This window comes from Muntiacus reevesi, chromosome 18 (genome assembly GCF_963930625.1).
Source record: "Muntiacus reevesi chromosome 18, mMunRee1.1, whole genome shotgun sequence".
Classification (NCBI taxonomy): Eukaryota; Metazoa; Chordata; class Mammalia; order Artiodactyla; family Cervidae; genus Muntiacus; species Muntiacus reevesi.
In genome coordinates, this window is record NC_089266.1 from 315,572 (window position 1) to 343,177 (window position 27,606).

Below are 27,606 nucleotides of genomic sequence, written 5' to 3' on the forward strand. Positions count from 1 at the left end.
GGGCAGGGGCCTGTGGCCCGGGCAGGGATTGGTGGGCGGACCAGGGGTTGGTGGGCGGGGTAAGGACTGATGGGCGGGGCAGGGATAGGTGGGCGGAGCAGGGGCTGGTGGGCGGGGTAAGGGCTGGTGGGTGGAGCAGGGTCTGGTGGGTGGGGCAGGGTCTGGTGGGCGGGGCAGGGTCTGGTGGGCGGGGCAGGGCACAGGTGGCCGCTCCCCTGTGTGGTATGTCTTTGTTCTGGTTGCTAACTTTTAAATAAAAGTAGTTAATTTTGAATGAGTAATAAAGTACAGAGTTTTGGTGAATAATAAAATAAAACATAAGCTCTGAGCTACCCAGTTCCTCCCCTGAAGGCAGCTATTGTCTTGTTTCTTCTGTCCTTTCTGTATCCATAGTCAGTCCTTCTTCCCTCTGTCTCTCTCTTCCATTTTTTTCTTTGCAGAATACTCTTTGGCCCCTTGCCTTTTCACTTAACAGTCCACCCAGGAGGCGGGGCCCTGACAGGACAGTCCTCTTCTCACTCTCCCAGCCTTTGGACCGTACTTGTCCTGAGGATCATTGTCCACCTGGAATTATTCATGGGACTGTCTCACTTCACTGCTAGCCCCTGCATGTGACTCTGCACCCACAGTCAGAGCCCATGATCCTGGGAATAAATGGGAATGGGCGAGAATCCCTTTCTCGCCTGCCATGGCCCTTGTTCTTTGTGTCTGCCTGTCCTCTCCGCTCTGGCAGGACCTGTGTTTTCAGCTGAGTGTCTTGGGACTCGGTCTCTGCGGCCCCTCTGGTGACTCGCAGCATCTGGAGATGCCTCTGAAGTGGTTCCTCCCGGGGGCACGGACAGCTGTCGAGGGCACCTTGCTTTTGAGGCCGACAGCCCTGGGCTCAGCCATGACTTTGGCAGCGTTTGACTTCAGGAAAGCCACCTGGCCACCTACCTGCCTCCTCAGGAGCTGGAATGATGGGCTGGCCTACAGAGCACCTGGCACTGGTGTTAGTGGAAGTCTTTCCTTCGTTCCTCGGCGAAGGAAACGGGACAATATTCAAATGTCACAGCAGGGACTTCTTTAGGGGTCCACTCTTTGAGAAGCCTGACTGCTTCAAAGAGGAGAGAGAATGTCCATGCGCTTCTCCCTGTCCTGGGCCATGATGAGGAGAAGGAGGGGCCGACTTCTAAGGAGACCCTAAACATAGGCTCTGCTTCCCAGCACTGGCGTGCACCCATACACACACATACACATGCTCCACACACACCCCACTCAGATACACACACACACATGCTTCTCTCACACACACACATTCATACACTCACCCATATACACACACACATCCCCCCTCAGACACACATACATACACATGCTCCTCACACACACACACACATGCTCCACACACACACATCCCTGCTCAGATACACACACAGACACACACACACACATCCCTGCTCAGATACACACACACACATACACACACGTGGTTCTTACACACACATTCCCCCTCAGAAATAAACACATGTACACACACTCCACACACACACACATCCCCACTCAGACACACACACACACATACGCACACACACACCTCCCCTCAGACACACACACACACACACACACACATACACATGCTTCCCACACACACATCCCCCCTCAGACACACACACACACACATATACATGCTTCCCACACACACATCCCCCTCAGAAATAAGCACACATACACACGCTCCACACACACATCTCTGCTCAGATACACACACACACACACACACACACACTCAGATGCACACATGCGTATTTCCTGCCCTGGAAAGAGACAGAGCCTGAAGTGGGGAGCAGGAGGAGCACGAGATGGCAGCCGGGAGCCCTGGCCAAGAGGTTCTGAGCCCGACCCTGAGCTGCTGTGGCCCCAGCTCTATGAAAAGTGCGAAAGTCACCTTCTGTCTCCAAGAAGAGCCATGAGAGGAGATGGGGGTGAGGATGACCACTGGGACCTGTGTGGGCCAGGCACCTGGCAAGGCCCCGTGCGCGCAGTGAGGGAGGCACAGCCGCCGGTGAGCGCTCTCCCTGTCTGCCGCAGGGCACCCCGGGCTGGCTTAGGGTTCAGAGGCCGGGTGCAGGGAGCGGGCGGGCCTGGGCCGAGTCGGGCCTCGCGCTCACCTCTCCCCTGTGCGGCTCCTCATCCCCAGGCTGCTTTAATAGAAAAGGCTCTTTGAGAGGAAAACACCACTGTTAGGACAGTGCTGGGAGTTGCGACGACAGTTTAGGGAAGAGCTGCTGCAGTCCTTACGTTTCTGGCAACGATCTACTGGGACAAGGCCAAGAAATCAGGTGTCCTGCTCCAAGAAGCGGCCCTGGGACCTTGGCTGGACCACTCTCCTCACTCCTGGGGCCGCTTGGGGTCTGGAGGAGGTCATGGCCGAGCTGAGCCCCTCAGATGCCCCCTCCCTGCGCAGACCAGCACCTCAGGCCCACCGCCTTCTCCACTGGACAGGGTCTTCTCCGCGTCTGCAGCGGCGAGGCCTGCAGTGTGCTGTCTGCAGCTGGGCTCAGACGAGAGAGTGTAAAGCCATTTTGGAGCCACCAGGAAGGGAGTGGTGTCCCTTGGCCAGGAGACGTGGGCAGTCAGGATAGGTGGGGGAGGCTTCATCCCTAACCCTAACCCCTCGCCTCCTTGCTCACCCTGCCCTAGGCACGCTGGCTTCTCTGCTTCTGCACCCACCCTGGCCGTGTGCCCCTCACCTGTCTTTACGTGGGCAGCTCCTTCAGGGCTTGGCTTCTGAGAGTCCCTCTGAGTCCCTCCCTGACCCCGGCCTCAGCCAGGCTCCCCTGAGACAGGCTTGTAAGGCACCCCTTTGTGGCATTTTGCATACCTGGCCTTGCTATTATTATTTTTAATTGAGGTGGAGTTCACAGAACATAAAACTAACCCTTTAAAGTACACACTTCAATGTCATTTAGTACAACTACCACCTGTATGTAGTTCCTGACCATTTTATCACTCCAGAAGGGGGCCTGATGTCCACTGTGCTTCTGCTCCCCACCCCCTGCCCACCTCCTGGACTGCTGATGCGAGTTACCCCCAGGGATTTTTACCCTCTGCCTGAGTGCCCCCCCCAGCCCCGGGTGAGTGCAGTGTGCGGCAGGGACCCGAGCAGACAGCTCACCTGCGGCCACGAAGAGGATGCCGGCGCTGAGCACGATGTTGTTCTTGCGGCTGTAGAACCTGCCGGCGCCAATGCAGAGCCCACCGAGCAGGAGCAGGATGGTGCTCAGGATGGGGAAGACGCTGGAGGCACGCACGATGCCTGGCCGGCAGAGACAGAGCAGAGAGGCCATGAGACCGGCCCTCCTCACGGGCCCACCCGGGGGACACGTGGGAGCCCCCTGACCTTGAAGTTTCCCCTTCAGCCCCATAGACCCAAAGTAGGGAGGGAGTGACTGGTGGGGGGCAGGTTGGACCAGCAAGTGATGGCCCTGACTTGCGGTCACTCCCCTGCATGCCAGGTGGCCTGGAGTCACCTCTGCCTGGGTCTCTTAGCCTCTCCCTGGGTGTGGGTCACACTTCTGCCAGCCAGACAGGAGGAGAGCCCCTCAGCGCCCCCAGGGAGGCCACTGGGAATGCTGCGGAGCTGCCCCTCACAGCCTCCTTGTTGGTGGCAGTTTATTACGGTGGCCTTAGGAAAAGAACACACTGCCTTGCCAAGGTTGTGTGAGAATCTGTGGAATAAGATACACAGCACTTAGTAGGGCCCCAGGGGATACTCCGCTCTTGGAGCGCCTGGCTGAGAGGAAGGGCAGGGGCTGGGGGAAAGGAGCACTGAGCTCGCCTCCCAGCCCCCTGGAAAGGCCGGCCCATGGGACTGGAGCGCTGGCAGGCACCCCTCGCAAGCCAGCTGAGTGGGTTTGCTGCTTTCAGCCTCTGAAGGCAGCGCTTGTCTCCCTGTTTGTAAGCCCACCAGTGTGTGCCCTGAGGCACAGAGAGTGGTTTGTGTGGGGCATCAAATGAGGCTCTTCTCTCTGCCACCGCCCCCACCCCCTCTCCCTGGGGGAGGTTTCCTGCAGGCTTCTGAAACGCTCCTCTGCTGTGCGCTGGCCAGCACGGCGGCTGGGGCCCTTTTGAGGCCTTGGTGCTGTGGTGGGTCCGAGGGGCTGGAGGCGGGGAAGCCTGGAGCCTCTAATGTCGCCGAGGTTGGCCGGGCCCAGAGTCGTCGTGCACTCCGCCCGCCTGTCATGTGAGGGCCATCCCTCACCACGTGGGCTCATCTGGAGTGTTGGACATGCAGGTGCCAGCTGAGGTGCAGGCCGGGTCTTGCACAGAGCAGCGCTGATGTCCAGCCCACTCCTGGTCACATCCGGCCCTGGCAAGGATCTGCGTCTGGCCAGAGGCACGCCGTGGGCTCCGGCAGCCCTGACACCAGCTCTTGGAGGTTAGCACAGAAACCACCCACCGAGCCTGAAATGTGGAACCTGGGAAAAGGGGGGGCCAGGCCCAAGGCAAGGGGGACAGGGACTCCAGAGGCCAGTGGGGCTGTCAGGAGAGACATGGCAGGGGAACAGGGGCACAGATCGGCTGGCCGCAGTGCCCGGGCTGGCCTGTCCTGGGATATTGCCCACTTCCTCTGCCTAGCTCTTCCTTAGCCTACTTCCTGGGCTCACGGGTACCTGCTCTCTGGAGCTCAACTTCAGGGCCAGTTCTCGCTGCTTCTGCAGCCTTTGAGGGGAACACCAGCCCCTTGATGGAGATCAGCCTTGCCCTCCCCACTTCACCAACACTCGAGGTCACAGTCCTGGAGCCAGCACCCTTTTCTTCCTCAGGCTCCTTAATGAGCCCGCCCGCCTCCCCACAGCGCATGATGGAGGAAGCACTTCCTTGTCAGGTTAGCTTCCATCACTGGCCCGGGCACCCCGAGGGGCTTGCGGGCAGTGAGCCTGAGGCCAGGGAGTGAGTGAGGAGTGAGTGGGGAGTGAGTGGGTGGCACAGGCTCGGTTTGCCCCTCCTGGTCCTCGGCCACCTTTCTCCCTCCTGCTCTGGGCCTTGGCAGCTGACACCAGGGACCAGATCACTGGGGTCGCTTCACTCCACTTTGGAGACGTTACTGCCCTGGCTTCCTCCTGAGGATGAGGACGAGGGCGAGGTGACTGTGTTCCTCTGTCAAGCCACCCTGCCTGGTGGCCCGGGCCTCACAGCTCCTCTGGTCCAGGCACCTGCACCTGCCTCAGTCGCCCGCTCAGGCCAAGGGCCAGGGGTCCTTCTGCTGCTACTGCCTGTGTGCTCACCACCCCTCCCCCATCCCTGCACATCTTTGTAATTAGTCCTTCACTAAACGCCCTTCCTTCCTCCGGTCTGAGCATCTCCTCTGCTTCTGGTGGGGACCCCAGGAAGCCACACGTCTGACCTCTGGGCTGACGTGTCATGGGGCCCATCCAGAGACCCCAGCCCTCTGGGGACCAGGGTGGGGGCAGGGCAGGGAGTAAAGGGGAAGAGCCAGTGCCAGTTGCCCTCAGGCAAGTTCAAGCGGGAAGTGGGAAGGATCGGATGCTTCTCTGGTCCCAAGATCGATGCTTCCATTCCCCATAGTCCCAAGGCCCGGCAGTGCAGCAGATCTGCCCCCAGAGCCTTGAGCACTGTCTGCCTGCCCTGGTGGGTTCTGAGTCAGGGCCACCCCAGATGGCTGTGCAGCCCGCACACTGCGCAACTCATGGTGGTATTCCTGCCACAGTCTGTGCCAATGAAGCCCCAGTTGTGCAGTGCACAACCTGCACAGCCATCTGTGGCAGCCGCAAGGAATGGCACGTGCTCAGTTCCATACTGACCCCCAGAAAGCAGAGAGAGAAGACAGGCGGGAAGAAGGAGAAGGGGAGGGGGAGGGATAGGAGGCAGATCCGGCGACATTGTTTCTGGTTCTGGCCCTGGACTCCATGGGAACCACATGCTATTCTGCTTCACGAGATGACTCAGAACCAGAGTCCTTTCTCTTAGAAAAAACGATCCATAAGCAGGTGCAGAGTGAATTGTGTTCCCTCTGTGGACGCTGGTATCGATTCTCCATAAATGAAGCCAGCCCAGGTCCCGGGGAAGCATATGGGAGCAGCTCTGCATGTGTCTGGGCTGATGTGGAAGGGGAAAACAACTTCAAAATCTTACTGTTTTTCCGTTTCCAGTTTCCTCCCCTGGCTGAGGCTCCATCCTTCCTCCCAGGGAGGTAGCCACAGCCCGGGGATGAGATCTGGATTTGGGGCGTGGGGCTGGGTTTGTCCTCTGACTTCTGGTTCCAGTTTGGGGGCCAGCGCTGTCTCAGGACCTGGGCAGGGGGCTCGGGGTAGAGCTGGGGGCTCCACCAGTTGATGCTGGAGAGACTTGAGGCCCATGGACCCGAAGCTGGTCCCACAGGCTGCCTGGCACCCACCAGCTGTCTCAGTGTGCAATTTAATCTGACTTGTCAAGAATAGATTGCTGGGTGGGGGTGGGGAGGGGTGGGCAGGTCCAGTGCTGGCTGGGCAGTATCCTTGGGGTGTCTAAGGCCCCCAGGGATGCTTGGCCTGGGCCAGCATCTTGCCTCTAATCTCCTTGCCTCAGGACCAGCTGTTGTGATCAATTCCTTTGAAGACAGCCACCTGCAACAGACCCGGGCAGTGGGACGCCCCGCCCTCCTCCCCTCAGGCCAGCCCAGCCTGGTGTGTCCTCCTAGCCAGTAACTGCACGGGGGCGACTGGTGTGCCGCAGTAGACCTAACCGCACCCCATCCCTGAACACAGTATCCTGAGTCAGAGGGGAGTGTCGGGGCACCCAGAGGCTGGCCCCTCTGCACCCACGGGGCGCATCCTTCCTCCAGTGCCTGCCTGCCTGCCTGCCTACCGTCCCCCATCCCACACACAGGGGGAGGCAGGGTCCTGACACTCACGGAGGAGGTACTCTGAGCTGTCATGGTCATAATCGTTGTCCTCTGGGAAGTGGTTGATCCGAAAGCAGTGTCCTTTATAGATCCCTGGAGGAGCAGAGGAAAAGAGCCATGTGAGTGTCCCGAGGGCCCCCACCTCCGTTCACCCAGACTTGCGTGCTGTGTGTGCCCGGCTCTAGGCAGGCCCTGGGCATGGGGGAGCAGAAGGGCAGCCCAGGCATGACAGGGGGGCCGGCAAGGGGGTCGGTGCACAGAGCAGGACCACTCGGCGGGGAATGTGCCCACGGCTGGCCATATCCCTCCACTGGGTCCTGAGCTGCTGCCTTCAGAGCTGGGGTGCTGGTCTCCAGGGCCCCTGTGGGGCAGGCTGGCCTTGGTCAGGACAGTGGGGGACAGCTAAGGGTGTCAGGGATGGCACCCTAAGTGGGGCACGGTTCGATGGCACACTCTGTGTGACTCAGGTGCGAACGACTCAATTACCTGCCTCATTGCTTCTGTCGAATGGGGACAACCACTTGCCTCCTCCTGGGGATCTGAGCTGACACTGAAAGGCCTGCAGATGCCTCCTGGCCCACAGCGATGGCTCAGCGGAGAGTGCGGCCATGGTCCCAGACACCACCCCCTTCACTCCGCGGGTCTCCCTCTGTGGTGAGAGGCTGAGCTGGGGGTGAGCCCTGAGCATTTGTGACAGGAGGCAGCAGCACCAGGCAGGTGGTGTCAGGGTGGCCAGAGTGGGGGCCGTGGAGGCCAGAGGGGGCCATGCCCGGTTCCAGATGTCGGGGGGGATGCCGTGCCAGTGTTTCCCGGGCATGGTGGGCGAGGCGGCGCTCGCTGCCCTCACCTCCTCCCCTGCACACTTTTTGGGCTACTTTATTTTTGTTGTTGCTCAGTCGCTAAGTTGTGTCCAACTCTTTGTGACCCCATGACTATAGCACGCCAGGCTTCCCTGTCCTTCACTGTGACCAGGAGTTTGCTCAGACTCATGTCCTTTGAGTCAGTGATGTCATCCAGCCATCTCATCGTCTACTTTATGGGTCTAAACAAAATTCACAAAGTCCCCCATGCGTGTCAGCACAGTCAAACACTGAGAGGTTGACAACAATCTCCCTTCACAGCTGCTCTGCAGAGGTCAGCGGTCAGCCATACGTCTTCCCACCTCATTCTCTGTGTTGCATCCCAGCCCGTGCACATGTCTGTGAGGCTCCCCTGCTTTTAAAACATTGATCTTTTTACTTGGAGGGAATTGAGATTTACATACAGTTGTGAGAAATAACGCAGGGAGACTCCGTGTCCCTGTTACTGAGTTTCCTCCAGTGATGACGTCACAACCTGGGTCCTGACACACTCGTCAGGGACACCCACCACCCTGAGGACCCCTCATGCCACCCTCAGCCACAGCCACTCCCCTGTCCCCAGGCTCTGACCCTGGCCCAGGGCAACCACCGAGATGACCTCCGTTTCTAGAGACGGAATCAGACCGTCTATAACCTGTGGGGACTGGCCCTTTCATTCAGCATAATTCGAGATCCACCAGTTGCGGTGTCACCATCTTGCTCCTTCTGACTGCAGAGCAAGATTTCACGGCATAGCCGTACCACACTTTATGACACCGGATAATTTCCAACTAGCACACCTGTGGTTTCCAGCTGTTTCTACTAATGCTGCTATGGACAGGTTTGGAGGTGAATCAAAGTCACACTTCTCTGGGCTAGATGCCTGGGAGTGCAGCCGCTAGGGGTCGTGATGCTGCGCGTTTGTTGTCAGAGACCGCCATGCTGACTTCCAGAATGGCTGGGTCCCCTATTTTGAAAAAGGGATAATACAACACACTTCACTCTGCCACCTACTCTTTTCATGTAATAACATATGCACACACCTCTCAAGGTCAAAACCTATAGATTTAACGTTTTAAAAACTTGTTTTTTTTAATAAAAAATAATAAACTGATACTAGTCCAAAAGTTGCTGAAAATCTTAGGAAACAGCAAAGGGACTAGAGGACTAACACTTGCTCCCACACTGATCATGCTAACACTGTGTTTTGGCAGAAATGACAAACCGTATATTTACATATTCAATATAATGTATATAAACCTGAAAAGAAAATAGGCTCGAAGCATTAGCTTGCGTACAGACACGTTAGCTCCAGAGGCCTTTCCAGTGCATTTCGCTAACCTCCACTCTGCATTTGGGGTACTATTTTCTATTTGATAGAAACTTTAAACAGGAATCACACCGTCCGACACATTAACACACTTCTTCACACATTATTTAAGGTGTCTGTGTCACCACGCGTGGTTACGGTTCATCATCCAGCCAGGGGTGGGGGTGGGGACGGAGGGGCAGCGCCGCCAGCAAGGGCGGGGCTGGGAGGGGGCCTACGCAGGCCTTGGAGGTGCAGGGCCCTGGGGCTCCAGACTGTGAGATGACAGTGTCCCTTTGTTCGTCATGGCAGCCCTGGGACCCACACAGGTGAGTGGCCGTGTGAAAGGAAGTGCAACACTCCTGGTTCGCCTGTTGGAGGCCATCCTTGCAAGAAGGCGGACGAAGTGTGGGCCTTCCTGCTCCTCTGCCAGCTGCGGGGCCCCCGAGTGATGTCCAGGGACCCGCATGTACTGCATCTGCAGAAGGGTCTTCCTGCTGGGCATGCGGCGAGACACCCAAACTCTCAGGCTCCCAGAACCCCTGGCACGGGGCCCTCCCCCACCCCGATCCCCCAGCCAGCGACGGGCACCTCTCCCCTCCCAAGGCATTCTGTGTCCAAACAGCTTTAACTTCAAACTCCCAAGAGGTCACTTGCCTCCATGAAACTCCATCCGTGGGAATTACATGTGACCTCTGGGAATAAAAGAATCCATCATCTATCATGTGTCAACCCTTCAAGTCATCAAAGAAAGGAACTGTGTCTGACAGGACAAAGGACCAGCTGTTTTTCCAGCCATCCGGGATTTGCAGAAAAGTAAGGGCCAAGGCTTGAGGATGCACGGGAAGTGGTTGGCAAGCCGCCACAGTTGGGACCAGACTCGTCCCCCAGCTTGACCTCATCGCAGGCTGGCAGCCCGACTGCACTCCCACCAGCTCGCTCCCCCTGCCCCAGTCCTAAGCAGTGGGCGCGGCAGGGAGCCTGACAGGATCGCCCCCGGGGCCCCCAAGGCGAGAACCTGGGCACTTAGTGGATGTGCCCTAGGTCGTATCTCCCCATTTCCTTCAGCTGTTTCTATATCAATGGTTCCAGCCCGTCTCCAGCCTCGCTCCCGGCTCTGGGTTACCCAGAAGCACAGCCCCCACCGCAGCCCCCGCCGGGACTGGGTCTGACACCCAGAGCCCAGGGCCCTGCCCCACCCACCTCTGGATGCCGAGCTTCTGCTCTGGGACCTGCTGTCCCTGAGACTCAGGCTCTCAGCCTCCCCGCCCCCAACCTGTTTCTGTGGAGTGTTTAGTCCAAAGGATTTCACATTTATCCCTGTCGAATCCAATTTTGTTCGCGTCGGCCCCAAGGCACTTAACAGCGAGAAAATTAATGGCTGACGTGAGAAGAGAGAATGCCAGCCCGACTCCCCTCATGTGTCCTCTCTCGGTAATCGGGCTGTTTGCTGTGTTATCTATTAAGACGTGGGCTTCCCAGGTGGCGCCAGCAGTAAAGAGTCTGCCTGCCAAGGCAGGAGACATCAGAAACACAGGTTCGATCCCTGAATCAGAAAGATCCCCTAGAAGAAATGGCCGCCCCCCGCAGTGTTCTAGCCTGGGAAACCCCATGGACAGAGGAGCCTGGTGGGCTACAGTCCACGGGACCACAGAGTCACAGTCACACTGCAGAGTCTGTGTGCCCCTTGGCTACAAGCGGTGCAGAGGGCGCAGGTTAATCTGGGGGTCCTGGATTGGCCAGGCCGCAGGAAGACCAAGGCCCTCCCAGGGTCGTGGTTTCTGCTCCTGGAGACAAGCGGTTCTCTCCTTCTGGGGGTCAGGAGACCCCCATGTGAAGAGACCTCGTGGGACATGTGGCCTGTGATGAGTTATTCCTTCATCTGGTAAAACTCAGGACTCGGGTCTTGGGGAGCCCTCCTGCCCTGAGACTCCAGGAGGATTTTGTGGAGAAGAGGTTCAGGAATGCCTGCAGCGGCTCACATACCCTTCCTCTACGTCCATCAAGTCCCAGGTATTTCTCCAGGCACAGGAAACGTCTGGAAGGAAATATCCTAAAACGCGCCCACTGTTTTCTTTCTGAGTGAATTCAGATTTTCCTCTTTACATTTTGTTTGTATTTTGTAAATTTTCTACAATGTCTGAAAATGAACCAGCGAGGTTTCTTGAGAGAGAGAAAGGAAACCAGGTCTTGGACCCTAAGGAAAGTGGGGCTCTGTGTCTGCACTGACCGCAGGGCGGCCAGCTGTGGAGGCTGGAAGGGCTGTGCCCGTAGCGGTCACGAGTGCGGGTGCGTCTCCCGGTTCCTCCCCTCTGGGCAGTCACCGTCCCACCCTGCGGTTGTGCCCTGGTGGACAGTGGGTGACCGGCCCCCAGGACTCAGAGCTAAGCCCGGGGGCGCCGCGGGAAAGCCGGGAGAGCCGGTCACCCCGTGAGTCACTCCACAACCAGCCTCCGGGGGGTCAGCGGTACCTGGGGGAGCCCTGGAGAAAAGAGCACCAGGCGGTACGATGAGCTCTCAGCCTGCGGAGCGTTTTCACGGTTACTACCCCCGCGCTCCTCGCGGACGCCCAAATGCCCACGCTCATCTCTCCGCCCACTTTGCTCCTCAGAGCGGCCCCCAGCCCCGCGCAGTGTCACCTGTTACTCTTGCCTTTGGCTTGCGGCACTGGGAAGGTCACCCAGGGGGACTGCACACACGCTCCCACGCTTGCAGAGCTAGAGGCTTGGGGATCAGGACCCCCACCTCTGGGGGGACCTCTGAGCAGGACGGTGGGAGCCGCTGGGGAGACGTTCCCATCCTCTACCCTTGGAGCCCCTTCTGCCTGCTTCTGGGGGCGGGTCCCTGCAGGAACAAACCAGCGACAGGCAGCTCAGGCCCGCCCCTCACACCGCTTTGGGCCCTGACCTGGGTTTCACCCCGCGCCCGCCCTTCCACCCAGGACACTCCACCTGCAGGCGGGCCCTGGCTCAGGCTTAGATGGAAACCAGCCCTTCAGCCCTTCTCATCTTTTTAAAAACACGCCTTTGAGGATGCAAAGAGGAGACTTAGAGATGTAGAAGCCCTGATCTCCCAAGCCCCGGGGCAGGGGCCCAGACTCTGAGCTGAGTGTGGAAGTGCTGCTCTGGGAGAGAAGGAAAGTCTTTGCTCGTCCTGGAGAAGAGGCCTAGGGGTCCTTGCAGAGCGGCCGCCCTCCTGTAACTGTGACCTCCCTGTCGGCGCAGCCGGGCTCTCCCCTCTCCAGCCTTGAGGAGGCAGGCTGTTGAAACCCACGGCCCAGCTCCTACAGGGCAGACCCGGCTCCTACAGAGCCGCTTGAGAGGCGGCATGTCTGGGCTGGACCTTCCTGGGGAGCCTCAGCCCGCTGGCTCGCGAGTGACTCCACGAGGCCCCGTTGAACCACCCTGACCTGCAGCGCTTGCATCCAACATCCATGTCTGAGCCCCTGCCATGTGCTGGGTGCTGCGGGCTCAGCGGGTGCAGCGGACCCACCCAGGACCAACCCTGGAAGCTCACTGCCTGCTTCCTGGCTCATGGCTGCTCTGGGCCTCGTGGCTACCTCTGCGTCAGGTCAGATGGGCCGTGTGGCCACTCCAGCAGGACGTGAGCAGGAGTGACGGGCGTCCTTCTGGAGAGGGCTCTGGGCAGGTGCTGCAACCCTCCCCCAGACAGCCTCCTCGCCCCTCCAGTCAGCCCAGGGAATGGTAGAGTCACAGGACAGGCCAGCCTGGATCCCTGATCCCTAGTGGAGGAGGCCACCTCGCAGAGGACTGCCCCGTTTGCCTCGTGGGCAGTAAGTCCTCATTGGTGTGTTTTGGTTGCAGCAATAATCAATAAGTCAGGCGCGGTCTCTGCTGACCTGGAGCTGTCCAGGTTCACAGTCATCCAGTGACGACTAGGACGGGGGTCTGAGCGGGGAGCCCAGAGTTTCCAAGAGCATGTGATCCGAGGCTACAGAGCAGAGGTCAGACGGCTTCTCCTCGACTGGAAGATGGGAAATGTCTTTACAGCCTTTCAGAGCTGAAGTGGAGCCTGAGGCGCCCTTGTGGTCGGAGCATTTCAAAGAGGACCAAGCCTGGTGACGTGGAAGGTGAATCAGTAGTTTTAAACTCACTTCCTGGAGACGCCCTCGGACCAGCCTGTGCTCCAGCTGGGGTCTGGGGAGGAGCCCTCCACGTCTTCCCCACAGCCTAGTGCTTGGGATGCAGAGCCTGGGCGCTCGAGCCCGGAAGAAGATTCCCTCGTGATCTTGTCTCTTCCCAACCCGGGCCTTTAGGTCACTGAAGCGCCTGACCTGTTTGGGATCGGTCTTCCTGGATGTTGAATGGCTTATCCACTCAGCCCTTTGCCCACTCTTTCCTTTAGTTCAGAGTCTATCTGTTGATGCTGGGCCCTGTGGAGCCCAGAGCCTCAGTCCAGCTGGCAAGAGCCCACCACTAGCTGGGGAGGCGAGTGTCCACGTTGCCGTGGAACTGGGAGTCAGGGTACCTCATGCTCCAGGGAGGCGGCAGCGGCGGGGTGTGTCAGGCATGAGGGCTGAGCGCTGGACGGTGCCAGGCATCTCGGGGAGGGCTGCGGCCCAGCAGAGCTGAGCAGTGATGGTGGGGGCCCCAGAGTCACGGCTGGGGTGCACCTCTGGAGGAGAGCTGTGTGAGGAGGGCGGGCGGCAGGCCGGTGGACTTAGGCTGACAGAAGAGGGTGATGCAGCTGCCACAGGGTGGCCTGGATTCAAGGCAGTCTGCTCCGAGGTGCCTCCGTGACTCTGACGCTGGAGAAATGTCCCAATGAATGCAGGGACTTCTCGCTCCTAATGGCCGGGCGTGTCGCTGATTCTATTCCCAGCCTGGCTCAGTGGAGATTCGACCTGTTACATGAGAGGGCCTCACCCCAGGGCCTCTTGGGCATCTTATTTTAGTCCCCGAGGAGCCCAGCTGCCCAGGAGACGGCTCCCCCGGGATTAACAAGCTCTCCCTTCATCACTCCCCTCAAGTTGCAGCACCCTGTGAGGAGGGAGGCGCTTAGAGTCGGCAGCTTCCTGCAGCTGCCAGACCGACCAACCATCGCAGCCTCAGTCTCCATGGTGGTCAGCAGCATGGGGAGAGGTTAGGGGACTGCAGATCGGTTGGCCTCAGCCATTGCTCATAGGCAGTCATGAGCAGAGAGTGTCTTGAGCAGGGATGGTCCTCAACTTGAACCATTTCAGATCCAAAAGAGAAGAATGGGTTCTACTGACACCTGGACCTCCCTCGGCTCTGGCCTATAAGCAGGTGGTGGACAGGCCTCTGAGAGATTCTTCTTGTCTGCCCCAGCAGGTTAGGGGAGTGTATTAAAGAGCAGAGACGTCATTTTGGCAATAAAGGTCTGTATAGTCAAATAATCTATGGTTTTCCCAGTAGTCATGTACTGATGTGAGAGTTGGACCATAAGGAAGGCTGAGCGTCAAAGAATTGATGTTTTTGAACTGTGATGCTGGAGAAGACTCTTGAGAGTTCCTTGGACAGCAAGGAGATCAAGTCACTCGATCCTAAAGGAAATCAATCCTGAATATTCATTGGAAGGACTGATGCTGAAGCTAAAACTCCAATACTTTGGCCATCTGATGTGAAGAGCTGACTCATTAGACAAGACCCTGATGCAGGGAAAGATCAAGAGCAAGGATGGGGGCAACAGAGGATGGGATGATTGGATGGCATCATTGACTCAATGGACATGAGTTTGAGCAAATGCGGGGAGATGGTGAAGGACAGGGAAGCCTGGCGTACTGCAGTCCATGGGGTCGCAAAGAGTCGGGCACGACTGAGCGACTCAACAGCCCTTGCCAGGGATGCTGGGTGCACGTCTGGTCCGAGCTGGACCACTTCCTGCAGGTGCTCGGATGCTCCCTCCAGAGTCCGGATTATGGATCAGAAGCAGAGGGCACCCGAGGACGAAGCGACTGACTTTGGGGAGTTCGAGCATGGGGTGTTCTCGGGGGTTCGGGAGGCCAGCCTCAGAAGCTGTGGGCTCTTCCCATCCTGGTCTTGGCTGCTAAACTCTTAATTCCACGGAAGCCTCCACATCCTTCCAATAACATCTTCTTTTGGGGTCAAGTCAGAATTTGGTTTCTTGCCCCAACCAGCCACACCTTCATCAGAGATTCCAACCCAGCTCTCGGGGGTCTGGGTCACGTGTCATTCCTCAGACCAGGTGTGCAACGCTTTTCTGAGACATAGAGGTGAGTGCAGGTTCCCGGGAGACCACAGGACCTGGGGGGGTAGGAGGCATGATATCTGGGGACGGGAATATGGAGCGTCAGCCCCAAGGCTCCGGCGTGGAAGCCGCCTGGCCCGTGAACTTCAGCCTCTTGAGATCTCGGTCAGCTGGGGAAGCCCTCACTGGGCCAGTTCCCGTCTGTAAGGTGGGGACCCCTGCAGCGAGAAGGTTCCTGTTGTTGGGGGCGCTCCTCCGTCCCCACCACACAGTGCCCTCTGACTTCCGAGGCCCCAGTCCCCTCCCACCTAGTGCTCCCCCCACACACTGGAAGGAAGGCCTGCTGAGCAGCCAGGACCCCAGGGCTGCCCCTGCTCACCCGCTCCCCGAGGCCCAGCTGCCTCACGCCCAGCTTCTTGGCGCAGGTGTGGATGGGACCCCCGCGTCACTCTCTCGCCACCTGCCGCCCTTGTCTCTTTAGGCAAGTGCCCCGGGGACCCAGCCCCAGCCTTGGCCTCCTCCAGCCCCTGGCTCCAGGGCGCAGGTTTTCCAGGCTTCCTGCCGAGATTCATAATTGAACGGAGCAGGGAGATTTCCCAGAGCTCGCTGGTCTCCGCACAGGGAAGCAGGCGTGTAGTTATTGTCTCTGTGAGTTCTCCACTTGAATCTGCCTGACGGCTCTGCTCGGATGAAACCTCCGCACCAGGCTTCAGGGCTCTCTTCTTCTTCTTTGCTTCTTTCTTTCCTTTAATGAGCAAACATGGAACTCCAGAGGCGAAACAGCTCTCTGCAGAGCCCAGGCTTTCCTGCTGGCCTGGCTCCACAGACCTCGTGAATGAAGGCTGGGGTGAGGGGGCAGGGTCACGACCTCCAGAAGGAGCCCTTGGGACCACCCACGCCTTGTGCTAACTTCCCACACGAAGAACCCGATGCCCGTCTCCGCAGGGACAGGCCGGCTGGCCTCTGGACTCCGAGTTCAGGGCTGTTTGGCCATCCCTGCGGCCCGCTCCGGGGCTCGTTCACAATCGGGAGAGGGTTTGCCTTTCTGGAGACAGCCTCGACTGTCAGAACTCGGTGGGGAGGGGGCCTTGTGCTGCTGGCAAGCAGCAGGGGGAGGCCATGGGTGCTGCTAAACAGTACAGAGGACAGCATCCCCCAACAGGGACACCACCCCAGCTGTCGACGGTGCCCGAACCCTCCCTCCCCAAGCCCGCGGCAGACATTGCGAATCTATCGCCGGGCTTTTCTCTCCATCACGGTCTAAAGTCCTCTTAGCGCAGCCCTCCACGCAGAGGCTATGAGTCAAGACCAGACCTTTCGATCATCCCAAGGCCAGACACCGCAGAGACAGGAGGCTCTGAAGTCACCCTGCCGGCCGAGTCTGGCTCTGAGGTCACCGCTCACTGCATTGTCTCAGGTCCTGGGCTTCCTTTGCCCCGTCTCTGGGATGGGGATTGTGACTGGGAAACCTTCAGAAGGCTGTTCGGGGGCTCCCACGAGGCAATGCCAGCTGTAAACGTCCCAGAGCCCGGGGTGGCCTGTGAGCTGATTCGATAATCAACTGTGGTGCTGGCAGCCGCCCGTCAGAAGGCGGAGGCCAGCTTCGTGCCCTCCCAGGACGGCCCTGGACTCGGCCTCGGACTCCACCGTGTCCTCCTGTGCCCGCAACGTTGCAGCTCGGAATGCGCAAGGCCCCGACTCTCAGAAGGCCCGGCCAGATGACTGCTGCCCTCAGTCCCGTGACCGACGGACCGACAGGCAAGGGCTGGCTGCCACTGGGTGCTGGCTCCCTGCAAAGCCGGTGCTAAGCTTCCCCATTGTCTCATTTACACCTCAAACTATCCTTTGAAATAGGAGCCCCTATTTTACATGCAAGGCAGCTGAGGCTGAGAAGGCAGGTAAGCTCCCAAGACTGAACACCCACCTGCTCCTGTCTGATCCAACTCAGAAGCAGAGCTCCGCCCTCGGGGCCAGCCCGCTCCCGGTTCTGAGATGGCAGAGCAGCCCGTGTCTGGGAGGCCCCCAGAGCCTCCTGACACCAAGGGGGTGCGTGTCCACCCCCTGAGTCTCCTCAGGCTGGGACCAACTCTTCCCGGCAGCCAGAGACTGCGTTCAAACTCAGTTTTCAAGACCTGCCCCTGTAGTCTGAAGCTCCAGGTTCCAATTCTCCCACATCTGCTGGAATTGGGACTGGCAGGGCGCTCACTCAGGAGACACCCAGTTGTGGATTTGCTGCTCACAGATGGGATGCAGAGCCCCCAGCTAAGCAGCGCCCTCTTGCTCTGTCCCCAACCCCCGGAGCACCGGAGCCAGCCTGTGCCCCGTCCACGTCAGCAACTTTCCAGCAAAAGCTTCTCGACTTTTGTTAACTTCCATTCTGTTCAGAACCAGAGAGCACCAGTCCCCACCCCCAGGAACCTCCCCTCCCCCGCCCTGGTGCTGGCAGAGCATCTCCGGACCCACAGCCATCCAGCCCCCTCGCTTCTGGTGGCATCCCCACTCTGAGGGCCTGTGAGGGCCAGCGGGCGCTGGGCTGCGGTGGGGAGCAGGCCAGCATCTCTGCCGGGGCACCCGAGTGCGGGAGAACCTGTAACCTGGTCAGGAAAGTTGCCCACGTAGCTGGCACTCGAGCTGAGCCCCGAAGGATGAGCAGGAGTTGGTTGTGAGCACAGTCTGGAACCAGCAGGAGCGGATGGCACAGCGGAGGCTCAGAGGCAAGAGGGCGGGGGCGCAGCGACGCCAGGCAGCGGCTGGAGGTGGAGGGCAGGGAGGAGATGGGAGGTGGGGCCGCCAAGTCAGGGAAACTTGAGGGGTTGGGCCAGCCACCAGATGGGATTTTGGAAGGTCTGACCCTCCCCGGGGTGGGGCAGGATGCGGTTAGAAGCTAGGCTCCGGGATGATAGCCTCACTTGGGGGCACATGCTGGCGTGAGGCGGGGAGCACGGGTACCTCATCCATCTCCAGACTGACCGCAGCCCTCCCCCCCAAGAAAGCAGCCTTGTCTAGGGATGCATGTGCCCCTCCAGGCAGCCGTCCCAAGGACCGGCCCACCAGCCCTCAGGGGCCCTCCCGTGTCCCCCCAGTCGGTTCCACAGGCTAGGCCCGTGCCCGGTTCTGTTCTCAGCTGGGCTCCAGGACAGATGCCCTTCCCTGGCTCCAGGCCCTTTAATTGCAGGCACAGTTCAACTTCCCTTCCTGTCCTGCTGGAGGCTGGAGTGAGACCTGGGGCTTTTGCTTTCATACAAAAGAAAAAAGGAAACAAAATGTAAAAGCCAGCTTCCCTCCCTCCAGGGCATAGCAGGGCTGGCTGAAGCGGGGCAAGGGGGGCCTTGGTGGGCTGGGACGCTGCAGCCTCACCCCAGGAACGAGCAGAGAGGAGCAGTGCTCCTTGTGAGCCAAGGAGGCCATTTATGGGGAGGATGACAGTTAACGGGAAGCCACAGCGCAGCTCCTCCCCAGGAAGCAGAGACACAAAGCAGGAGAAGAGGCTGGAGGCTGGGACGCAGCGCGACTCTGCTCCAAGGGGCTGGGTGAGGCTGGCGAGCGGCCCTGGTCATCACCTGATGAGGAAGCAGCCAGTGTCTGGACATCGCCCAGGCTTCTCTCGTCTCGGAGGCTCCAGTCTCTCACCAACACTCCGTCTCAGGCCACTGAGAGTTGGGGGAGGAACCAGCCCCTTCCTAGATCAGCTGTTTGAACCCTGCTCCCCGGAGGGTGCCCCTGGACTGCCTCGAACCACAGCCTCCTCCTTCCTGACAGTCTGCAGATGCTCCCCTTTCTTGCCAGACTTTGGGGACGCCAAAGGATGAAAGTCTGCCGAGGCGACCCTCGAGGGTCTGTGAGCAGCCGCTCGCACACTGACCACCTCCGTTACCAGGATAACTACCGCTGTCACCAGTGCTAATACTTATCACTTAACATTTATCACTTGGTCCTCACTACAAACCCTCTCCTGCGGGGGCTCTATTATCGGCAGCTCCATTTTACAGATGGAAAAACTGAGACCCTGAGTGGTTAGTGACTTGCCCAGGGCTGCCCAGAGCTGGCGGTCGTCTCTCGAAGCCGGAACCCACTCAGCCTTCCCCGTCCGTCACACTCTGCACGACACGAACGCTCAGGAGCCAGCTGCCCAGGCAAGGGCTACGGGGCCCAGCCCGGCAACGATGGCCTCCAGGAGCACCTGCTTCTCCCCGGCCTGTTCCAGACCAGGCGCCCGAGTGGGGGAGATGGGGGGTGTCTCTTGGAAACGTGTGCAGAGGGCTCTGGAGGGGTGGGGGAGGCAGAGCCCCGAGAGGGAAAGGAACTGGAAACGGCATGGAAGGCAGGGAGGGGACTGGACGGGTCCCCAGGCCTGGCCCCTGGTGAGCTCAACCCCGGGATGCTGCCTGGGGGGCGGGGGTGGGGGCGCCCACCCAGAACCCATCAGGCCCAGGAAAGCACTCGAGGACGCACCTGAGGCCTGCTGGGAGGACTCCCCGCCCCAGAGCCCCCACAGACGACCCCAGCAGTGGCTCTGTGTGCAGGGCGGTGGGAGCGCGCTGGGCCCTGACTGCGGAGGGAGGTGGCCCCACCCCCCGCGTGGTGTCCTCCAGGTTTCTGCACCTCCCCCGCCCCGCCTGCTCCTAACCCCCAGACGGTCACTGCGGGCCCTCCCTGGGGCCCCTCCTTGGAGGGACTGGCGCTGCTGCCCGGCTTCCTGTCTGAACGCCCCTGGTGGCGCTCCTCTCCCCAGGTTCTCAGCACTGCCGGGCCACAGCTTCCCCACTGCAGACTGAGTCTGTGGCTGCCATGGACACCGCTGTCCACAGGGACTCGCCCTCCTCCCGCGGGGGCCCCCCTCCACCGCCCTCCGCCGGCCTCCCCCCAGCCCGTCCTGTGTTCCTGCTCTCCTGGCCTCCCCATCCTGTCGGTAATTCCTCCGTCAGCCGATCTGCAGCAGTTTCACCCCCTAGGGAGCTTCAGACCCTCCCCTCCGCACCCATCTGACCTTTCTCTTAACTGGCACCCTTGTTGCTGCCTCCCCTGAAGGTGACCTGGTGACTCCGGACCCTGACCAGGGTGCCATGGGGCTTCCAACCTCCCCGGGGACCAGGTCTGGGCCTGGCAGCCACCGTGGGCTCTTCCCGCAGACCCTGCACCCTGGCTCTCCCTCAACGACGCTGAGCTGAGCTGGGCTCCTGACTCCCATCCTGCTCTTCCAAACCATGTTCTGCTTCCCGCCCCTCCCCGGCCTGGAGCTTTCAGGGAGCCCCCCATCGTCAGGGCCAGTGCCACCCCTTCCAAGAAGCCTCCGGACCAGCTTCCCATTCCTCATGAGGACCCATGATGCTCTGTGAGGCTTCCTGTCTTGTATTTAATTGTGTGTCCCTGAGTCAGAGAGGGTCTGAGGGTTGTCTGTCTTCCAGGCCCACAGGGAAGGTGGGCAGAGCGTCCAGGCTGCACTGCCCTCCACCCTCCCCTCCAGCGATGACCCCAGAACCCCTGCAACAAGGCTGAGAGGACATGCGTGGCCTCTGCTCACGAGACGTAGGTGAAAGCGCTGGTGTCACCGACCCCCATGGTCAACACGTCACCCCAGGAATCGAGAGCTGACGGTAACGAGATGAATACGACTGCTCGCGGAGAATCCCCTGGAGATCCGCCCTCTGAGAACCACAGCTGGGATCCGGTATGACCGGCTGCCAGACCAGCTCCATTTTAATCCTCTCCATAACCAAAGGTTGAAGTGAGAGCCACAGGAGAAAGGAAAACCCCCCAGGTCTGTCTGGATCCCACGTTTGACACACAACAGCTGTCCTAAATGCTAGAGTCCCGATGTTTCAGAAGCAACACCAGCCCCCACAGAGAGGTATGGACTCCAGGGTCCCGGCACAGGGGCTCAGAGCCCCCACTTCTCAGCTGACACCGCGGGTGGCAGGGCTGCGGTGAGACCCGGATCCCGACACAGGATCACCACGTCCCTGGCGTCTCCGTCTGGGGACAGAGCCGGGCCGCCCACCTCCAGCCTCAAGTAATAGCCAGGGAACAAAGCTCGTTCAGGTGCCGGGACCCAGGGCAGCAGTGCAGCCGTGGCCAGCAGCCAGCGCCTTGTCCGGGGAGGCCTGAATATTTTACATCTAATGCCTCTGAGTTATGGGCTTTATACCTTTAGATACCAGAATAAACTTGATTTGAAATCGGCCCCAGGGGACATTTGTTAAAGAGAAATAAAGATGTTAGATGCAATCTCAGATGCTTGCCCAAGCAGCCCTCACCGCCAGCGCTCACGAGGCTGTGAATCTCTAGATAATCCGGGGAGAATGTCCCAGCCCTCCACATATCAACGCCCTGCCTCCCGGTCCGTCAGCAGCCCCTTCCTGAAATAGCACCCTTTCCCTCACTCTCTGTCCCTGGGGCTCTGAGAAGGAAGGCAGGGAGGGGAGCCAAGTGTGGGGTGTGAGAGCCAGCTGCCCTGCTTTCTATTTGTTACTTGTTCCCATTTCACAGAGGAGGAAACTGAGGCTCCTGGAAGCACTGTGAAGAGCAAGAGGAGGGAGCCAGGACCTCAACTCAAATGTGCGGCCCCAAAGTTGACGCTTTTTACTGACACGACACCCAGCTCACAGTCACCACGACCCGGCCACCAGGTTGCCTACTTGGCAGTCGGCTGAGTCTGTTACCGTTCATACTCAGCGAGGTGCTTTCCCCTCCGTGCCTTGTTTTCTGCTCCCAGCAGACAGGATAACTCCAGCCCCCTCTGAGGGTGAGGATGAGGAGAAGTGGCGAGGACCTTGGCAAGGGCCTGGCATGCCTTCTCCACGACTGCCTGCTCTAAGGGGAGAGGCACTTTGTCATGCAGGCCTCGACCACGAAAGGCTTTTGTACTCGAATGACAGGACATGCCCAGCTGCCTGTGTGTGGGTGGCGATAGGGAGGGGGATGGACAGGTGTGCCCCTGCCCTGCCCAGCCCAGCCCCTGGGGTGGGTGTGAGAAGCTGCCTTCTACCCCCAAATGCACGCACTTCACTCTGGGTGCAGAGGCGTTTGGGGTGACCCACCGGCAGGAGCAGCACAGAGCAGATGCTGAGCCCCGGAAGCCAGGGGCCAGGCCTGCCCAACCTCGCAGAGCCTCTCCTGCTGAGCCCTAATTCACAGGGCTGTTGCCAACGCTCATTAATAAATGATGGAAACCGCTCAGCAAATGTCGAGCCTGAAACGTGCTGTGCGGCCCCCACGAGCCAGGCCAGGCAGCCTCCGGGCTGTGAGGCTGGCAGAGAGCTCTCTGGACCAGGGCAAGCCTGGGCTGGCGACCCCCGGTCAGCTGTGGACACGTGGGGCTGATGCTCATGGTGGTGGGCGTCCCCTCGGGGGCTTCCCTGGGGATGGCGGGGGCCGACAGGTTCAGAGGACTATCTGTCTGCTGATGGGGACAGAGCAGCCGTTGGAAAGGTCAGCCAGACAAGGGAGAGGGAGGACACACAATCCACGTTAGGAGACACCTGCTTGTGGTCTGGGGTCTCCGGGGGGGGTGAGGTTGCAGGGTCAGAGGCCCCTTTCCCTTCCCACATGTAGCTTGATTTGGGGAGACCTTCCAGAGGAGAGCGGGCACTCCCACAGGGGCCCCCTGGCGCCACCACCGACAGGGATTCCACCTTCCAGAGGACATTCATTTGCTTGGGTCACGTTTCTATCTGCGGCCCCCCGGGACAGATCCAGGTTTTGTTGGGCAATTGGATGGGCCCTCTTAAAGAGAAAGAATACAAACTACAAACACACAGCTAGAATCCCGGCCTGGGAAGGACCTGTGCAAGGGAGCACACAAACCTCGGGCTTCTTCAGCATCAGGAAAAGCCCACCTCGTGCTGATCTCCTCTGGAGAAAGCAGCGCAAACACTGCAGCCCCTCCCAGGAACCCCCGCCAGAGCGGTGGTCTCCAAGTCAGGCTCCTGGAGCCTTGGGATGCCCCCAAGGGGTGCAGACAGGCTCTTCTTGTCTGACCCTCCCCGCCCACCCACGGTAGGGCGGCTCCTGAGAAGCTGGACGCGTGCTGGGTCCCTCGTGCAGCTGGAGGACATTCTTTTTAGAGACAGACCCTGTGCCTGGGCGGTCAGTCTGGGTCGAACTCCTGGAGGAACGGATGAACGAACAGGGCTGAGGCACGGAGGGGAGGCAGCCTCCAGGCGAGTCTGGAGGAGGGAGGGAGCTGGGTGGGCAGGCGGCAGGTCCTCACCACCCCGCCCCCCACCCCCCGCGAGGACCCTCATCCAGGAAGGCGAGGCTGGATGCGCAGGGCAGACGGGACTGCACCTCCTCGGCGCCTCTGACCCCTGACCCCTCGCGTCCACCTCAGGCCAGACAGGGCCCCGAACGGATGCGGTTCTGGCCCTCAGATGGCAGGACGCCTTACCGGGAGCCATCACCGAACACGAGGGCAGGAGCTGCCAGTCCCTCTGTGGGGCTAACGCCCGGGGGGTGCATGGGGTGGGGGGTCCGTGCCCCGTCCAGGCAGGAAATCCCTGGTCCATACGGGACTCTCCTGGGGTCAGCACAGAGAACGTGTGGATGCGGCCGAAGGCACAAGAGTGACCACACGAGGAAAGGCGCTTGCCACAGCCCGTGCCCGCCCACTGCCCGCCCCGGCCCCGCCCACTGCCCGCCTCCCACTGCCTGCCCCGCCCCCCGCCCCCGCTCCGCCCATGCACCGCCCACTGCCCGCCCCGCCCCCGCCCACCTCCCACAGCTTGCCCCGCCCCGCCCATGCACCGCCCACTGCCGGCCCCGCCCCCGCCCATGCACCGCCCACTGCCCTCCACGGCCCCGCCCACTGCCCGCCCCGGCCCCGCCCACTGCCCGCCTCCCACTGCCTGCCCCGCCCCCGGCCCCGCCCCGCCCATGCACCGCCCACTGCCCGCCCCGCCCCCGCCCACTGCCCGCCTCCCACTGCCTGCCCCGCCCCGCCCCGCCCCCGCCCCGCCCATGCACCGCCCACTGTCCTCCACGGCCCCGCCCACTGCCGGCCCCGCCCCCTTCCGCACTCCCCGACCCCGACCCCACCGACGTCCATCCCGGTGGGATCTGGCCTCACACTGTGCAGAGAGCAAGGCCTTCCCAAGGTGGCGGCTTCTTTTGGGGTCTCATTTCAGCTTCTCTTTCCACAGGAAACGCAAGAGAGTCTTAGGGCCTGGGAGCAGGGGAGGGGAGCGGACCCAAGCGACACCCGGGCCTTCCTGCTCCAGGGCCAGGAGTCTCCCACGTGCTCTCTCCACCCCAACCCCCTGTTTTCCTGTGTGAAGGAGACACCCTGGAGAAGAGGGGGGAGGGAGCTGCCATTCACCGAGCTCCTAGCAACTGCGTGTGCTTGACGATTCCACAGATCTAAACCTCAGAGCACCCCTGGAGTCTAGCATTACCATCCTGCTATAAATGAGGAGGGTCAGATTTAAAGGGTGCAGGAGGAAATGTCCCAAGGTTGACCCCGCGTCAGGAACAGAGCCCAGGCCCAAGTTCACGTTGGTCTCCAAGTCAAGTTCACCTGAACTTGGTAGCAGAGTCCCACCCTCAATGTGCTCCCCTTGAATGTGGGCGGCCCCTGAGAACGGGCTGGCTGGGTTGTGTTATATAAGAATGCCCCAGGGCAGGGTGGAACGGGAGAAGTCAGGGAGACTCCCCTGCTGGCCCGGAAGAAAGCAGACCGCCTCCTGTGAGCCGCCATGGGGCCGTGTGGTGAAGAACGGTGGCTGTCTCTGGATGATGGCTTGCAAGAGAACGGCCTCAGTCACACACCCGCCAGACACAAATTCTGCCAACAACCAGTGAGCTGGGAGAGGACCCCGCCCCAGGGAAGCATCCAGCCTGCAGACACCTCGCTCACAACCTTGGGAGACCCGAGGGGAGGATCCCGCTGAGCAGGCCAGACTCCCCGTCCAGGAACACTGTGAGATGGTCCGCTTGTTTTAAGTCGCTGAATTCATGCTAATTTGTTAAGAAGCAGAGAAAACAAGGGCTTCCCAGGTGGCCCTAGTGGTAGAACTTGCCTGCATATGCAGGAGACATAAGAGGTGTGGATAAGAGGTGTGGGTTCAGTCCCTGGGTTGGGAAGAGCTCCTGGAGGAGGGCGTAGCAACCCACTCCAGTGTTCTTGCCTGGAGAATCCCATGGACAGAGGAGCCTGGCGGGCTATAGTCCCTGGGGTCATAAAGAGTTGGACACAACTGGAGTGACTTAGCACACACGCATGCTGGCACACAGAAGACAAATACATGTCTCATCTTTCAGTAGTCCAGTCACCTTGGGGAAATTATCTCATTTTCTGAGACTCGTTTCCTCAGTTTCAAATGGGGTTCATGCTAGTACCGTCCTCGCAGGGCTGGTGGAAGGGTCCATGAGACACCACAGCCCACGTGGGGAGCTCTCAACACACAGTTGCTAACAAATTGCGTCTTTTATTTGAGGTTACCACTTTTGATGAGTAACTTGGGCAACGTTTCAGGAGGCTGGTTAATTTGGTACCGTACGTCCCCTACAAACTAACCTTCAAGTCGTGAACTTTCACAGATGTAGACGGGCATGCCAGCCCCTGTAAGCCTGCTGTTGCACTGCACTACTGTACTTCTCAAGGTGCTGTGTGAGATTAGAGACGCTTTTATTTTGTGTGTTTGTTTTTACCTGTGTATTATTTAAGTAGTAGAGAAGTACTATAAGCCTATTAAAGTGCAGTACTATATAGCCGACTGTGTACTTTGTTGGACTAACGAACAAATTGGACTTACAAACGTGCTCTTGGGATGGAGCTCATCTGTACGTAGGGAGGTATCACAGCCGTCTGCCATCTGCAGGGCTGCATGATCTTCCCTGTGTTGATTTCCTAGGGCTGCGTAACAAAGCACCACAGGCTGGGGTTAAAACAACAGACATGTGTTCTCCTGCCCGCCCAGAACTGAAGGTGGGAGGAGAAGGGGGCAACGGAGGAGGAGATGGTTGCATGGCATCATTGACTCGAAGGACATGAGTTTGAGCAATCTCCGGGAGACGGTGAGGGACAGGGAAGCCTGGCATGCTGCAGTCCATGGGGTCAAAAAGAGTTGGACATGCCTGAGTGACTGAACAACAAGCTAGAAGTCCAAAATCAAAGTGTTGGCAGGGCCCTGCCCTCTGAAGGATCAGAGAAGAAGCTGTTCCATGACTTTCTGTAGCGTCCGGTGTTTGCCAGCAACCTGCTGTGCCCCTGGGCTGTCAGCCGTGTCACCCCACCCACGGCCTCCGTCCACGTGGTCTTCACCCTGTGCGTCTCTTCTCGTCCTCTAAGAATCCAGTCTGTTACCTTAAAGCCCATCCCAGTTATGACCCCATCTTAACTTGATGACATCTTAAAGGACCCTATTTCTAAATAAGGACTCACCTATAGGTACCAGGGTTAGGACGCTTCCATCTATTTTTTGGGGACACAAATTTAGCTCATCTCACGCCTGGGGCTGACAGGTGTTGGGAGGAAAAGAATCCCTTAACATCGATCTCTTCTCTTCTCATCTCCTGCCTTGCCAGTGCTTTCCAGGAGACAGAGCCAGAAACAGGAAGCCTCCACCCAGGACTTTCTAGAACATTCTGTCCTGAGAGCTGAAGATCCCCATGAGGCCCCCCTCCCACCCTGGGGACCTGGAGAGCAGTGGAGGCCGAGAGCAGTCCTGTTCTGCCTGCGGCAAGAGGAAGAGCCCGTTGCAGCGGTGATGGGAGGCCAGGGGCCAGCGGCGGGCTCACAGGAGGCCCAGCCGACCTTTGAAGTCAACAGGCGGCTGCGGCAGAATCTCTGCCGGGGGAGCTGGGCTTCTCAGGGAAACAGAAAGACTGCCTCCTCACTTCAAAGGGAAACCAGACTGCAGATTCTAGCCACCTTCTCCCCTTTCCACAGCTGCACATCCTCTTGCCCAGAGGGCAGTTCAGAGGAGCAGGTCGCACCCGTCCAGCGGCTCAGATGACCAGCCTGGCCATGTCACAGGCCTGTGAAGGTGGCTCTGAGCCCTGGGCCTGCACCCAGGGTGGCACTTCCATTGCCGCGAGGGCCCGGGACGGGCTGCAGGCAGACGCTGTCCACACACTGACCCATGGCTCCAGATGCTGGGATTCAGGGACTCACATGGTCAGGCTGTGTCCAGTCGGGCCTCTGGCTCTGCGGCCCTACTGTGTGCAGTTGCAAGTGCCCCGTGCACACAGTAGGGAGGTACGCCCACGAGGCACACGCCTCCGGCATTGCCAGTCTGCTTCTGCCTGGCCTCTGGTGACTGCATGCCCTCCGGCTTTCTCTCCACCACAGGGGTGGCTGGGCCTCTCTGTAGTTTCTCACCCCGGGGTGTCCCAGGGATCATCGTTGGTGCCGTGGCTCTTCCGTCACCGGACATCAACTCCCTCTG

General features: G+C 59.6%; 1 protein-coding gene across 2 annotated transcripts in view; it reads right to left on the reverse strand.

The window, feature by feature from the left end:
- CACNG4 (calcium voltage-gated channel auxiliary subunit gamma 4) overlaps nucleotides 1–27,606 on the reverse strand; it is a 49,832-nt gene that overhangs the window by 1,065 nt on the left and 21,161 nt on the right. For both annotated transcript variants that reach the window (XM_065910399.1, XM_065910398.1), the window contains 2 exons: nucleotides 6,896–6,979; nucleotides 3,158–3,298 (listed from right to left, as the gene is read on the reverse strand). In XM_065910399.1, the coding sequence (XP_065766471.1) occupies nucleotides 3,158–3,298; nucleotides 6,896–6,979 (225 nt within the window). The remainder of the gene's footprint in view (nucleotides 1–3,157; nucleotides 3,299–6,895; nucleotides 6,980–27,606) is intronic.